Genomic DNA, 16,492 nt, shown 5'->3' with positions numbered 1-16,492 from the left:
ATTTCATTGACCTTTCTGACATCACAATGGCTATATATATATTTTATCTTTCTGTTTGAACCAGCAATTCAATGAATATTGAGATGGAAAAACATGTGGAAAAAACTGGTAAGCTCAAAACCCTTGACGCCTTTCAATTAGAAGCAGGCTACCTTATCGTAACCAGTACATACCAAGTTTCTCCCTAGGACTCAATTATTTTATTATCTAGAGGTCGAGATTATTGCCGCGCACCAATGTGATCTCGCGCCTAAAGAAAGATAACAGCTTCAAGTCCAAGAACAAAGGCAAAGGCGCGAGGAACGCCAAAAAAAGGTACCTGTCTGAAGAAGAAAAATCATCGTCTAGTGAAGCAGAGGCGAAAAAGTGGACTCCGTTGAGTACATTCACGTCAGAAACGAGCCTGAAATTGACTGAACGTTTAATAGACGGGTCGCCGAACTGTAGATTCAACGCAGCTAAATATTCGGACACCACTTCCGATTCAGAAAATGTTAAATTGCTGGCCAGTTGCCTCAAAAAACGCGCGAGCATGCGCTCATGCAAAGCGCCGCCACATCCTCTCAAGAGTCCGCCGCAGTACTGGTCGCTACGCGGTTCCAAGACTAGCCTCAGTAAATCATCGTCTAGTTTGGAATGCTTGGCGACTCTAAGAGAATTGAAATCAAGCGCGACGCGTCTTGACGTTGCGTCATGTTGCGCGGCAGTGTTTTCGACCAAAGAAAGACTAATTGGACATTACCGAAGGCCAGGAGAACGTCCTGGTGGACGGTCAGCTATGTGTCGCGGCGATTACGATTCAAAGCAACACGTTGGGTCGAGACAAAAGTCGAAACGTGATGCAATTTCGGAAATTGGGCAGGATCGCTCTAAAAGTAGGAACCCTGGCAGAGATTCTCTGTCACGCTCGCTGACGTCAAAAAGGTCGCAACCGATTAAAATTGCGAGTCAGCCTCACGCCGTCCGTCAGCCAACGGATGACAAATCGATGAAACGAAAAGTGGAATGGAAAGATATAATAAGCAAGTCGATTGCTATTTGGTAACTGATTCCAGACTCCCTTCGACCTAATTGATTTTTTTTTCGAGGCCGTCGCTATGATAGGTTCCTGTGAAATTATAGGCCTCAAGTTTTCGGGAGGATTTGGGACATTACTCTCGAAAGACCCCGTCAATAATGATTTACAGTGGGTCTCGGGATTAATCCAGAGGTGGTCAAAGTAGTCAGCCTGGCAACTCAAGTAAATTTTTCCTCAAATGCGATTGGAAGTAGCGATTTCAAAGTAATGTCAAAACTAACTCTAAGTGGGAGTAGCAAATGAAGGGTCAGAATAGTAGTCGTGTAGGTAGTTTCCAAAGGTAAATTTGGTCGAGAAGTCACATGTTTTTTGGAGTTACTCGGAGATGGCTACTATTGAAATTGCTTGATGTATCTTCCCGACTAACGCAAAACGACTAATCGCAGTACAAATAGGCGCAATCAACAAATCATATTTAGTTTCCGTGATGCAGTGATACGATCGTCCCCTTTTATGACAACTTCACTCATAAAAGTCATACTTTAAGTACTTTCTACATTTTTAAAATTCAAATTGGAAAAAGTAAGTAGTTTTGGTTAAAAAACAGTTGACGTAGTGGTGTAAGGATTTAATAGGTGCAAGTAGGCAAAGCCTACTTGAGTACTCGTAGAAATACTTCGTTACTGACCAACTCGAATTATCCCCTAATAGGATACTTCAATTGTGATAGATATTAATTTATTAGAACAAAACGATGCTATTATTTATGATCACAGAGAGAGGAAATGTTCAGAAGAATCGAAATCAGAGCGAGACCGCGCCTTCGTCCGACGATAATTGTAATCTTCGCCCACCGGTACCGCAAGTAGCCAGGTGATCATGCGGCTAAATACGTATTTTTCCATTGCTACCAAATCATGACCAAAATATCGATAAAATATGGAGTCTTACCATAAATCAATATACGCAACACGCATGCTTGTAAACGAAAAAAACTAAAGAAACACTGTGTATCAGCCATTGATTTTTTGACAAAAGTCATAATGATCATAATTACGACATTGATGTTATGATAAACGTGATTCGAGAGTAAGCAACGAACACATATAACGCGGGTGCTTTGAATGTACGGTGATATGAAAGTCTATGGACATAAATGTGATTCAAATTTTCCCAAAACTACTTTCCACTCCTTAAATTCGAAATGTAAAATGTTTGCCTTAACGATTGGTCAAGAAGTGGGAGTAGTCTGAAACAGTAAGTAGTGAGCATGTAGTGCAAGTGTAGGCAACACCTACTTCAGTACTCCGAATAAGTAGGAGAACTTCCTTAGGCCTATACTGAGCGCATCTGTGTATTAGAAGCCGGGTTGTGGAGTCGGAGTCGGAGTTTCGCTAATTTTTTCCTTAATGGATTCGGAGTCTCAAAAATATTTAGCACTCTTTGGTATCGGAGTCGTGGAAAAATACTGAATGGAGTCGGGTACGGAGTTTGTGAAAATGATCCCGACTCCGACCCCGACTTTCAAATGTCTCTTAAAATTACTAATTACATAAAATAGGATTTGTATTTACCAACAATCACTGTTATTATAACGATGTTGATGAAGTCAGACATTATTTCCAATTGCAATGCAGTTGCATAGAGGAAAAACATTGCAAGATGCATCTTTTTGACTAGGGTTAAATTTAAAACAAAAATCAATTTAAAACAAACAAGTTCAAAACAAGGCCCATTGTTTAAACATGTTTTTATGTTTTTTATTGTTTTTAAGCCATGATGTCACGAACATTCAATTGTGGCGTCATGGTGGATTGACATTGAGGGTAAATATAGCTCCCTTGACGAAATATCTACTTACTATAGCTGATGAACCGACTATTTTGAGGGTTCCAACCAATGTTCCCTCTAATTTTTCAAGAGTCTGCGCAAACACGCCAATTCACTGCGCAGGCCCTCGGACAACAGTGCGCAACCACCCTCCAATGAGGTGATAAAACTAACTACTGGGGGACTTCGCCCCCCAGACCCCCATACGGCTCTTGGCTTCTTCCGGTACTTATCATGTACATTGGGTGCCCATTTAGTAGCAGCGTCGAACGCGCGAAGCGCGAAAAAATTTCTCTAATTCATGATTGCATCGGCCAATATGATCGGGAATTGCATATATATCGCTAACAATTTTTATCCTCTCCCTGCTCACATAATCAGATTTACCGGTATAGCTGATCCAGTGAGGTGTGTTGGAATAGATAGGCCCTCTAAATGATAATGAAATATCTTCGGGCGTACCCGTTGATATAATGACTTCGTTACATAATGCTATTTCATGACCCCCTATCTGCTATGTCAAAAGATATTGAAATCGCCAAAACGTACTATTTCTTAACTGGAAAATAATGTTCCCTCGATATGGCATTTGTCTTGTTGCGGGACTCGGATCGCCAGGACAGGAACATTCGGCGCCAGCCATTTCGGCGCCCATGGACATGGACAATTACACATATATTTGTATATATCGCAGTTTTCGGTCAGCGCCGGGGCAGTCTTTTTCGCCCAAGGTTATCTCGCTGCTTATCGTTCTGGCACACTTCTGGGATTCGCATGTTACATAGCCTTTAACTTCATGTGTCTTGGCGCGTCATGGTACGGTAATGGCCGACGCCCAAGTGCCCATTTCTATAAATCATGCCTAATTTTTGTTGGGAAAGGGTACCCAATAATCAGATATCTTACAAGAATAAAACGCGCGTAGCGCGAAAAAAAATCCCTGAAAAATTTTAAAAAATACACCATGATTTATGTTAATTCTCGAAATAATTTTGGACCCCCTTCGAGCCCGGCCCCTCCAATTGGGGGGTTTGGGATGTGAAAGTTACGGTCCTGAGTAAATCTTACGCAATGTTCATGCCACGCGAGGAAGACTATCATTCGTTAGTTTCTCGCAGATTAACTTCGAGCTAGCCCATTGTTATTTATACCTTTGTTAAACCATGTTATTTCGCCATTCCCAGAAAATAATGCGCTATTGAAATGATATTAGTATCGCTCACGCGTACGAGGTCATAATAAAAAAATAACTTCCGTGAGGCGCAGGTGATTGTGAACTATAATTTCTTCCCTGAGCGCAATATTTACCTTTGCGGGGCGCACTTGTACCTCGGTTTCAGACTTCAGCGATAACACTATTTGGCCTTGGCAATGTTACAGCCTAATTTTCACGAATATGCGCGCCTGCGTGGTCCATTGGACAACAGGGCGCAACAACTATAAAAAAAACATCATTTCTGATTTTTTGTGCGCAGCGTAGATTTTCTGTGCGCAGAGACCGTTTCAGCACTGCGCATTTGCGCACGTGCGCAGCTTAGAGGGAACATTGGTTCCAACCATCCCATATCGTATAGGTCGGCGATATCCGATGGTAATCGTCCGTAGGCTCATATAACATGTTTTTTTAAAGCATAATTATACAACTTAAAAACAGCATTTTAAATGGCCATTTGTTATAAATGCAACCCTATTCGTGACCAACGAAAAATTGCTGATGCAATCACAAATTGGTGCAATTTTTGAAATTATGTCATGATACTGTGAAGATGTAAATAAATAGTTTGGTTTTGTAAGTGACAACATCACTTGTAAAATTGAAGCAAATATAACCAAACGCTGCTTCCCATTTGAAAAAAGCAAATATATTTCTAGTATGTAGCTCAGCTATGTTGGTATTGAACAAATCTTTAAGAAAGATTGCAATCACGTAGTCCTATAGTCCATGAAAATGAATACTTGACTAAGTGCATGTAGAGTTGTAGACATATGCTATTTGGCTACTCCTTAATTTTCTTTTCTGACCACCGTTTATTAGTAGTGAGAGAGTGTGTGCTTGTCATCAGTATAGTCAGTGGTGGCCCTACGAACGGGGGGGCCCTGGGCGAGACTTACCGGGGGGGCCCCCCTATAAGTATCTATCCGTAACTTCTGGGGGGCTCCGCCCCCCAGACCCCCCTTCCGCAACGGTTATTATTATCTATCTTTCACCACCGCAACGGTTTGCCCAGGTGTTGGATTCGGCCATGCCTATTTTGCATGTGTGCAAGGATAGACTACATCAAAACCAAGTGATTCTACCGCATGCAGAGACGTGATGATTATCGGGATATGGGACTTTTCTAACAAATGCAGTGATTTGATGATGATTGACACATCTGTACGGAATCATATTTTTGCTTGGTGCACCGATTTCCATGTTTATTCGTCAGTCTCCTTGAAAAAAGCGCAAAATCCAAATAGGGGGGGCCCCTTCGACCAGGGGGGGCCCGGGCGGCCGCCCACCTCGCCCACCCCAAAAGCCACCACTGAGTATAGTGTATAATGATAAAAATTGTACATCTCTGCATTAGTTGGTGATTCATACTCAAGAGCTACACCTCTATTATTTTTATCCGCCTTCTAATTGTCAGGATGAGATATAGATCGTGTTTGAATTATTCATACATATTAGAATATCCGTGGCTTGTCTATGTAAAAAAAAAACTGATAACAGTGGCTCTATACCTTTTTGTTATCGCGGACCCCCCCTGGACCGTCACGGACCATGCGGACCCTCCATGTTTTGATTCAAATTTCACTCAATTATCGTGCAACCGTCATCTGTCTTGTGCAAATATTAACTGTAGGCCAGTGATAAAAAGCAACAAAATGTCCTTTCTTGAAAATAACATCATATCATTTACGTAGGAATTGGGAAGACTTTTATTATTTCAAAGCGAATTATGTAGCTGCATTTCCTGAAATACGCGGTCGTGTCTCGAAAATCCGCTCCGACAATTTGATATGAACAAGTGCCGAAAATCCATTTCCACAAGAATAGGCACCAAAATATTTTAATGAACATATAACGCTCAGCGTTGTCATATGTTTCTATCAGCTCATCTTGAAGTTATTCTGGAATAGCGGTTATGTATATATCCCAGGAGAAAATGAATTTCTGCAAACCATTGTTTCAAAAAAACAACAACAAAACAGCGATATGTTTGTACCAGTAGGCACTGGCAATTTGGCAATTAAAGTGAGTTTGCACATTAGAATATTTAATCTCAGACGGCCATTCTGTTTATGTGAGTCCTGAATTTATAGCAGTTATAAAGCGAAACTACTTCATGATTTCTCTAATTAAAAAAATACAAATTAGTTTATCATCAATTTTTAAATTTGAAGGTTTCGCGTACCCCCTGAAAATGCTTCGCGGACCGCCGCTTGAGAACCACTGATTTATAACATATGAAAAAAGGAAGGATATTTCGAAATAAATAGTTCCACGTTAATTGTACAATGTACAGTGACTATTTCGAGCTGCAGGTGCCACAATAAAACAATTTTGCACGCCATCGTGAATAAATAATATGTTTACAAATGTTTAATGGTTATATGAAAGTCATTAAACCATCACTGTGGCAAATAATTTTCGAAGTAAATTTGTGGTACAGTTGGAGTCGGAGTTGGAGTCGTACTCGAAGTTCTGTGAGGAAAATAGTCGGTATCGGTGCGTATAAAGACTTGGGAGTCTAATTCGGACTTGGAGTCGATATATCGAAAATATCTGGAGTCAAAGTCGGTGGTAATATTTACCAATTCCGCAGCCCTGTAAAGGGCAATAAGAAGTATGAAATGCACCCACGTGACTTTGAAAAGTAGTCTGGTACGGAACAAGCCGGCTGTTATCTATGGATATTGGATATAACCCCCACTATCACATTAAAATTCAAAGTTTAAAATGTTTATCTCCGTGACATAGTACTACATATGGTTACGACAGTGCTAGAAGTAGTTGCAGTTCGAAATTTTGTAGCAATGAAGAACGTTGCTATGCAAGCATATCCAGAACTACTTTCTACTTAACAAAATTCAAGAAATGAAAAGCCATAGTTGAGATTTGGATTTAAAATTTACTCTTACATCTTATGTTAAACATCTCCGGAAACACGTTACCAACAGTCCACCATTGCTCGAGCTTATTAGCCTATATGTACTCTTTGTGGTTCTTTCGGCTCATCCGATTATGCAAGTTTTCATCATCCAATGCAGTGAATCTACGATCAGCCTCCTCGCCCGGATGCTAAAAGAGTGGAGTCGGGGAATAATCGAAAACAAAAAGAATCGACACGGATGCAGACCAACACGCAGACGGTCAAGGCGAAAATCACCTTCGCTTTTGTGTTGTCTATGGGAGAAGCGGGATTTCGCGACCACTCTGAAAGCCTTCGGCAGGAGTTTCGACACCGGCATCCGTCTAACGGCCGTCTTGATAATAGTTTACTACATTACAAGAAAATTAGGACTTGATATTGTTTCTTCAAATCAGTATTATGACTCATCAGGTTTCCCGATATGAAAATCGTGATCAATTAAAATCGGAAAACTGCTTTCGGCGTGTCCCGCGGAGATCACCATCACTATATGCAGAAGTTGAATCAGTGATTGGAACAGTCTAGATACGGCATGAGCGACATGACATACACATTGTTAAAGGTCTAAGGGTGCATTAGAGGTTGGGCAAGATACTTCATATACGGTATTTAGATAGCTTAGATGCGACACGTAAAGGCCTACGGCAGGACCTCGATCGGAATTCGAACTTGAAATATGGGGGCGTAAGACCATGAAGTTTCTCTAAATTGGCGCTGAACAAAACTAAGATGATTAGGAACCACTGCTCTACGGCACAAATATATATAATTATATATGGCGTGTGTACCCTGTACCCATCAAATGTATGTTGTATAGCCCCGACAAGAAAACCGGCGGGACATCTGAAAGTAAACGTCAACAAGGGAGTAAAACAAAGTATATCATGCGGACTTCAGCGGCGAATTTCACACGTTCTATTTATTCAACCTATAATTCACTGAAATGACCTCGTATAGCGGCTTACATCTACAAAGGCTATCGTATATCTGTTGAACAGCACATTTGAAATCGATACTGCGAACCCCTATTGTTAAAGCTCGTGCTAAAAGGACGATTACGATATTTTATATTAATGGCCTCATCCCTGCCCAGTTGAGCAAAGAATGAGCTAATGTGCGCGTTTTAATAGCGAGGGTCATTTGATGCCGGTTTACGGCCAAGGTTAACTAATCATTATATGGGATCAGGGTATAGCAGGCTATGGTATAATATGTAATCGAAATGTGGTATGACATTGCATGACCGAATTAATTTTGTAGTTCCCCCATACCTTACAAAGCTATGCTTTGGTAAAAGCACAAGATAAGGGAGCATAGCCATATGCGGTGTGAGAATAGAAGAGTCGCTATAATTGTGTGTCATCATTGATTCTAGCCTGGCAATTTAACTTTTACTTCATGTTGCCAGCTATTCTTCTGTCAATTCACGTACGAGATCTCTTCGTCGCCGTTCGGCTGGCATACTTGTGTAATGTGTAGTTATAGGTTTAGGCTAGCCAAAGAGCGATATATAGGCTTTGTCGCGAGCCCTGAGAACATTTGTAAAAGTATTGCGGGTTGATTGTCAGACGTGATATACTCTTTCGAATTCGCGCAGGACACGGTATGCTTACTTACTACTTCATTGATGTTTGCCTTAACTTGTTGGATAAGAAAACGCTGTGCCGCTGTAGGGCTTGTAAACTTGTAAAGTGAAAGGTACTATTTCGTAAAGGCTTAGATAACCTGTACTAATAGTTACCGATTGCTTACCAAAATACTATTGTTGATTTACAGATTAGCCTGTCGAGAGGCTATTCACGTGTCGCACTTTCTAAATATTTTAAAATACATATCCCTTTATCGGCGACCCGTGACTCTCGGTGATAAATAACACCATCGACCACTTCCGAATTGTGCTTATTTATGCTCAGCGATAGTTATCATTTACCCAATGATAATGGACAACCTTTTGTCGGAGTCGTGACAAGACGTTAACATGTTTATAATACCGCCTAGGCGGAATACGACACTGGAGATACCACAGAAAGGCGTCCGCTACGCGATATTCAGAGAGATTGAGTTGGGTCATTCCAAAAGGTGTTATTGAGGTACACCATCTCACTTTTGCAGAGCTGCATCAAGTAGCATATCTTGTGTATGTGATAACAGTCGAAAATATGGCTGCAGTGGAGTCCAGCTCCTGGCCATTTTGGGGGATAGAACACAGAAGAAACTTTTCAAGCTTAAAAGATGATCAGCATATGCCTGGGTAAGTCAGGAAGATATGTACAATTGTACATTACTCGTCGATAATATTTGACCATATACACTGTATATATATATATTATACAGTGACACCATGAGAGAGAGAGAGAGAGAGAGAGAGTCTTTGCGTCAACTGCGTAACCGCCCGCTACCAACGTACAGCTATGTTCTAGCAAAAACGACATGAAACTGGGCACTCGCACTTTACAATAATATGTCGTTTCGATGATGTGATAAATGCCGGATTTGTCTGTACTCTGCAGTGATGGTTCGTTCAATCGTTGTAACCATCGCTAAAATACCATTATTCGTGGCAGGGTAACGGTAGCCGCAATATTCGAACCAGCGTTATATGCACTCTCAAATGCCGAGGGGGGTTTTCAGGGGCGTAGTCAGAATGAAATTTTGGATGGGGCGCAAACATTCCAACAATGAAGTGACACCGCAGATATACTTGGCGTAGAAATAGCATATAACGTCACGATGCCCAACACCCGAAGTGTGAGAGGCAAGAGATCTTATAACATTCAACAGCCAACATTCTCTCATCTACTATGCATATCTGCCGCGTAATCATATAGCTATCAAAGTAGTTAATAATAATACTACTACTAAATTAGTTTGTGTACTATGTATATTCAAAAGGTACACCGGATATTTGCCGCAATATAAATACCAGCTCGGAGGTACTTACGCTCAAAATAGCGCCGAACTAGCGAAAACACAAATCGTACGCAAACCCCTCCCACCGATTCCGCCGAAGTCAAAGCCTGATTTACCGCAGCAACGAGAAAGCATAGATGGCATGCATAGATACACGCAAAGACTCGTGCCGGGTTATACCGGTATGTTTTGAGGTGAGGTTTCATTTTCCACCTAAACCTATCTGCTGCCCTTCCATTTGAGGCTACGTTCCGCACCGACGGTATAATTTCGGCGAGAATTACAACGACGATTGCAACCGCTGCATTGCGTCATTTCTGAATGAAACCGAAGAGGCTAGCAAAAAAATCGACACGCTTCAGACACAGGTGCAACACTCACCGAGACTGGCCCCCATCGCGAGCACGGAGGAAGTATTAGCGAAAATCAAAGATTACAATGCCACAAGGAGTGCGGTATCCATTAATGGTAATTAATAATTGTATCGCAGTCTGTCCTTCTAACTAAAACTATATGCTTGACTTATACTAAGATGTGGTTTGTAACTAGGGCTTGGCACAATGATTCGAGTCGAGTAGTAAAAGACGATATTTTCGAGTACTGAAATTGTACGCTTCTCACAACTGAAAGTTAATTCACTAGCGAGAATTATGGTTTTGATACTATTTTCCACTGTGGAAGCCTCGAAACCTAGATTGGCCGTGTCGCACCATACGAGACATAGTGCAAAGCTACGGACGTTACTGGAAATAACACATTTCCGAAGTCATTTTCAAGAAGTCCAATGAAATCGGTATGGTCGAAAAAATATCAAAGTATCTTTAATGTGACGGATAACAGGCATCTTGTTCTTTGAGGTGGCATGAAAGGTACATATTTGAACTTTGACATAGTGCATTCTGTTGTGACGTCATATAGAGTGATACTCGAATATTCGACTCAACTCGAATCGTAATACGTGATTCAGAATCGAATCACTCAGGTAATCGATTTTGCCCAGCCCTATTTGTAACCAAACACTTCTACGTTTTCCTAGTATTCAAGTATAGGTTTTGCATTCTTGTGCCACCTACTCAAGGAGATATGTTTTAGGCACGGGGTGGCCAACCTTTTTGCTTTTCACGGCCGCATTTTGATTACTTATGTAGCCGACGGCTGCATTCCAGTGCATAGTCGTAATGAACTAACTGGACTCCAAATACCCACGTTAAATTGTCTAGTGCAGGGGTTCTCAAAGGGTGGGCCATGGCCCACTGGTGGGCCACAAGAGCATTTGAGGTGGGCCACAGAGCTATTTGGAAAATTTTAAAAATAATGTTAGTTTAGCAATATTTGTAGTGTTAATCACTAAACAATAAATTCATATTAGTTGATTATACGTAGGAGACATAAATCTTTTCACCCCACTCTGATTAGACGTAGATATGCGTATGGAGTCTGAATTTCAAGTCGAAAATGGGAGGCAGAAACGGCGGCCTTTTACACTGACTATGACTACCTATGGCTAACAGCAACTAAAATAATTTCGCGTATAAAATAATACCTGGAAGGTAATGCTGAAGTAATCAAGTATTCCGGCAGGGTCATAATGTCGTATGCCGTTGAAAGGGGTGTGCAATAAACTCGGAATGAAGTGTAATTGATGTATAGATTTACTGTACTTCAGCAGGTCGTATTATTGTAAGTTGAGAATGGCCATAATTGCAAATTATTAGCTACTTCTGGTGGAGGTATACTGCACCACCGCAACGAGTAGTAATGAATTGAGGATTCAGCGGAGCGCAATAATATTTGGAGTTTGATGACATTTTAAACAATGTACATAATGTAAGAGTCGCACGAATTGATAGTATCACTGGATTGAATATTCCGACATCGCAACTTCAGTTGGTTCAGCGCGTGACATACAATGTACATTGTACAGCATGCATATTAAGAACATCTTTCTCCACTCCCCTGTAGTACCCCATTCACCAATGAATTGTTTGAAGCTGGACTAGAATGATTATACTATTCCCTTCCATACTGAAACTAAAATCCCAATCACACAGTGTATGCGGGAATTCGATCATTGTGTTTCGCGAAGCGAATGATCATAAAATACTCGTATGATGTACCAGAGCCGTAACTGCCGCACCCAAACCCCAAATTGGGGAAGCCAGAAGGGGCCCAAGATTATTTTGTTGGTCGTTTGTTGGAAGATATTCACTCAACGTGAAAAATTTCGTCGCGCTTTGCGCGACTTCATGCCTCGAGATGTTTATATTTTAATTTCATCAGTAAATTAAAAGAAATATGCGCATATTTTGGAGAAATAGGCATATCGGCGCCGTCGATTGCCACGCATTGAACAGGATTATGACTTTAAGATTAGAGGTGGGCCACAGCACATTTTCAAACCGGAAAATGGGCACGGCCAAGTAAGGGCTGAGAACCCCTGGTCTAGTGTCCATGGATAATCCGAGAATTATCAACGAAAAACTCAAATAACTCCGCTTCTACTAGTTGGAATTGAGTCAGATTTGTTTTGCATCGACTTTGAAGACAACTCAACAACTTCATGGGGTTGACGGAAAAATTTGATTTTTTTTTAATTTCTCCTAATAAATTAAAAATTTTAATTGGCTCTGCGGCGGCTTATACTTTTTAGAATTGAACCAAAGTTGGTGTGCAACGTTTTTAGGGTAACCAGTTTAATCAGTGAATGGCTGGAATCCGAAAAAAATAGGTTATTTTTGAACATCCCTACAGTGTCCATTTCTGGTGAACTCCGGACTAATCTACTTTTTCATATCGTCTCACTATACATGCACCGAAATCGCTATGTAATGGTCACTGATCATGTTAGGAATAGTTACTGCGGGATCGGTTATGGTAGCGCAGAACGCGAAAATTTCTTCAGATTCACGAATGAATTTCGTCATTAATATTAGTAGTTTCGCATATTACTATCAAATAGCCCATGTGATCAGATTTGCCGAAGTTGATGGAGGGAGTGTTTTCGAAAATGTAGGGCAAGATTTTAATGATGATGCATCTTCGGGTGGGTCAATTGTTATTAGTCACTTTGCTGCATACTCTTATGCTCAGTGATGACACGGTCTCTGCGCACAGAAAATCTAAGTTGCGCACAAAAAATCGGAAGTGATGACCTTTTTTTTAGTCGTTATACGCACTGTTGTCGAAGGGTCTGCGCACTGCGCAGTGAGTTGGTAAGTGTGCGCGGACTCGTCAAAAATTTGAGGGAACGTTGCTCCCATTAGGATTGTCGGTATAGTGGCTATATATTGGAATCTCTCAAACGTACCAGAAACAAATTTCTGTCGTGACACGATTCCAAGTTGGTATCATTTTCCTCCGCTGTTCGCAACTGTATACTGTGGGGCTCAGATTGCCAAGGGCGGTACTGTATTAAAATCGAAATATGAAGTCGCATTGAATCGCCGCTGGCGCGAAGAAAATTTCAAGACTCATTAAAATCTCTCAATTTGGGATTCAATTCGTAAATTCCATTTTCATGTCGCCGGCGGCCTACACATTCTAATTGAATTACGTGTCACGATCGCACTACTTTCCTTCTACAGCCGCAGGTTTGCCAACCCTGTTTTAGACTACTTTCAATTTACCAGGACAGTTATGTAAAGTAAAACTACATACCTTTTACGATTTGAATATATTTTGAAAAGTGGAAAATAGTTTTGGTATAAGTTTGCATCGCTTTGACGAGGGAAGTAATCATAAAAACAGGTGAAATAGCCCGTGTACACCGGTATGTAACTAAATATATAATTGAAGATTGTACGTATCTGTAGTGTCATTTATCGTTTTTTGTCGAAAATACATATTGCAAGTTTGAAAGTAGCCACCTTCGATTCACAACAAAAACCAGGCGGCCGCTCAACCAAATCTACTTTATGAAATTACATATTTTCTGTACTTGTGAAACATGTCATCTTTCTAATTCCACTTGAACTAGTTTTGAAATGTCTTGGACATGGATACTCCTACTTGTAATTGAGTATAAATTTACTGCGTAACATCTACATCTGTTTGAGTATAGCTACTAACGCTCACTACTGATTATATTCAGAGCCGCGGAAATCATTCTTAGAGCCTCCTAAACTCGGCTGGACCGGCTACGTCCCCAGAATCAAGGCCACCAACATTTCTTTGGGCAAGAGGCGAACGACCGCAAACGAAGACGGATTGCACGCGTTCATGGTACGGCCTTGACTTGTTTATTTAACACTGCAGTTGTCATACCTATCCCGAGTCTTTATGCACACGCAGGCCGACCAGGAAGACTGGCAAAAAACGGCCGCTCAACCAGTCGACCCTAATTCAAAACACGAGGATTTACCGCAATGGGTGCTTAACAAAGGATCACCGTATAACGCGGATGGTTTGAAGCCTAGTTACACAGGATTTGTACCGCGTAAGTGCGCGACACGATAACGATATCCAACTTAATCCTACTGAACATATCATATCGGATTGTTTGCTTTGCGAAATTCACCACTTCAGTTATTAGCAACCTCTTGAAAGTGAGATGTAGGCGCGATCTCGCGTGATTGTCTTGAATAATATTTAGTGAAGCCAATATATCAAATCAAGAATGTCAATATTCTTACGTTGGACACACACTCGAGAGGTAGGGTGTACCGTTTTACTTCAATATCTATAATGTCACGTTCCGGTATTATTTGCGATTACTCACAAATACGAGTTTTCACACGAATTAATATCGTTGTTAACCAAGATTTATAGGCTCAATTTTGAGCCCAAATAAGTCAATAGAATTCCCTGGTTGTTTCGGGCTTGTTTAGCGAAAAGATAGTACGGACAGTAGGGGTGTTCAAAAATAACTTTTTCTCAAATGGTACTGGCTACTTGATAAATTTGTTAGGTTACCTAATTTAAGACCACACACCAAATTTGGTTCAATTCCAGCGTGTAGCCGCATTGCTTCAGCAGAAGAAAGTTTCTATTTATTATGTGAAAATAAATAAATAAATATTTCTGTTCACCCCATGAAAGTGTTATGGTTGTCTATAGAAACGATGTTCACCAAATTTGGTTCAATTCCAACCAGTGGAAGCGGAGTTATTGCCGTCGAAAAATTTGGATTATCAATAAAATAGTATTTACAGTGGCCAACTCTTTAATTATTTATCATAAGTGTGCCCCTCGTAAATACTATATTTTATTCAAATCCAAATTTTTCGACGGCAATGATTCCGCTTCTAATGCGGTTGGCATTGAGCCAAGTTTGGTGAACATCGTTTCTACAGACAACCATAACACTTTCATGGGGCGAACAGAAATATTTTGTAATTTATTTTCACATAGGCCTAATAAATAGAAACTTTCTTCTGTAGCAATGCGGCTACTCACTGGAATTGAACCAAATTTTGCGTGTAGGCTTAAATAAGTAACCTAACAATTTTATCAAGTAGCCAGTACAATTTGAGAAAAAAGTCACTTTTGAATACCCCTTACGGACAGTTCCCCACATTTCATCAGCTTGTATTTGTTCCGTCGTAGATAAATTTATGATCCTAGCAAATATAACCGAAGTCTCGCTTACTATATGGCCCCGATGTGAAATTCTTGTTTGGAAGAGATCTAATATACTGCTTATCACTCAATTAATATGATTAATACGTTATAAGTGACGAACACCAATATAAAACAGACCGACACCATAGTGCCTCTATACTTATAACCAGAGGTGATCACAGCATCCGAAGATAGTACCGAACAATTGTAATGATGTATAAAACTCTACAAATAAGCCTAAAGGTAGCGCATGATACGGTAGGATATAGAATTACTTCTAGTACGGGCGTAAAAACGGTAGGATTGAAAATGATGAAGTAAGTACACTTGAAATAGTTTGAACAAAGCGACAGCTTGTAAAATTAAAATATTCGCCAATGGGTGTTCCGAAACTATATTCCATGGTCTTTTCTACATTCTTGACGTAAAATCGTGGAAATAATTCAGCATTGAGAACATAGTAGATGTAGATGCGGCCATATTGTACAATTTTAGTCATAAAGTCCAATTTGACGTGGAGCCGCTCAAGGCAGGTCAAATACATTCCTAATTTCTATATCAATTTAAGATTTGATGTTTCATTTCTGTAATTAACGGACAGGCCTCCAAACTCTTGTATTTTGCAATTGAGATATAAAATTATAATAAATTTAGCAGACCGGCAGGACAGCTGACGCGGACAGGACAGCTGGAGTAAACAACAACTACCATACTCTTGTCCTTAATAGCGGTCGGGCCAGTTGATGAACTTCTGGGGAAATATATCACATGAACAAGTTCCCATTTTGAATCGTCTCTCAACATTCAGATCGTCGATTCGTTTGCGGCCAAACCTACGGCGAGATGACCAGGCAGACGACGGTGTGCGCGAAGCGCAGGCATCGGAAAGAGTGAAACGAGAAGACTTTCGATGTCCTGTGCCAATTCTGATGGAATGGATTAACGAATCTATCGCAATTACTATACGCGCGTCGCGACAATTTAACACAAAGTAGCGTTCATTAAATGCACGACAAATATATTTTCTCACGTACGACAA

At 40.6% G+C, this 16,492-nt stretch overlaps 2 protein-coding genes across 4 annotated transcripts; both read left to right on the top strand.

Moving 5' to 3' along the window:
• Positions 1-81: 81 nt before the first annotated feature.
• Positions 82-7,441, top strand: LOC145437141 (uncharacterized). 3 transcript variants are annotated; one of them, XM_080314309.1, is made up of 4 exons: positions 82-108; positions 212-875; positions 1,795-1,891; positions 7,103-7,441. In XM_080314309.1, the coding sequence occupies exons 1-4, from the start codon at positions 94-96 to the stop codon at positions 7,407-7,409; spliced, it is 1,083 nt and encodes a 360-aa protein (XP_080170435.1). In that variant the 5' UTR covers positions 82-93; the 3' UTR covers positions 7,410-7,441. The 3 variants fall into 3 exon arrangements, with proteins under 3 accessions (XP_080170435.1, XP_080170433.1, XP_080170434.1); XM_080314307.1 differs by having other exon boundaries at positions 212-1,022; XM_080314308.1 differs by having other exon boundaries at positions 212-1,026; positions 1,799-1,891.
• Positions 7,442-7,579: 138 nt separating this feature from the next.
• LOC145437142 (ciliary microtubule inner protein 2B-like) lies at positions 7,580-16,492 on the top strand. Its single transcript, XM_080314310.1, has 7 exons — positions 7,580-9,074; positions 9,136-9,235; positions 9,877-10,076; positions 10,138-10,362; positions 13,985-14,115; positions 14,185-14,329; positions 16,262-16,492. Exons 2-7 carry the CDS (start codon positions 9,144-9,146, stop codon positions 16,345-16,347), a joined length of 879 nt encoding a protein of 292 aa, XP_080170436.1. The 5' UTR covers positions 7,580-9,074; positions 9,136-9,143; the 3' UTR covers positions 16,348-16,492.

Source organism: Botryllus schlosseri, chromosome 4, assembly GCF_051294905.1.
Source record: "Botryllus schlosseri isolate E-star chromosome 4, Bs_hap1, whole genome shotgun sequence".
In the NCBI taxonomy this organism is placed as follows: domain Eukaryota; kingdom Metazoa; phylum Chordata; class Ascidiacea; order Stolidobranchia; family Styelidae; genus Botryllus; species Botryllus schlosseri.
Note: the sequence above shows the minus strand (reverse complement) of the source record. Positions and strands in the feature narration are given on the sequence as shown.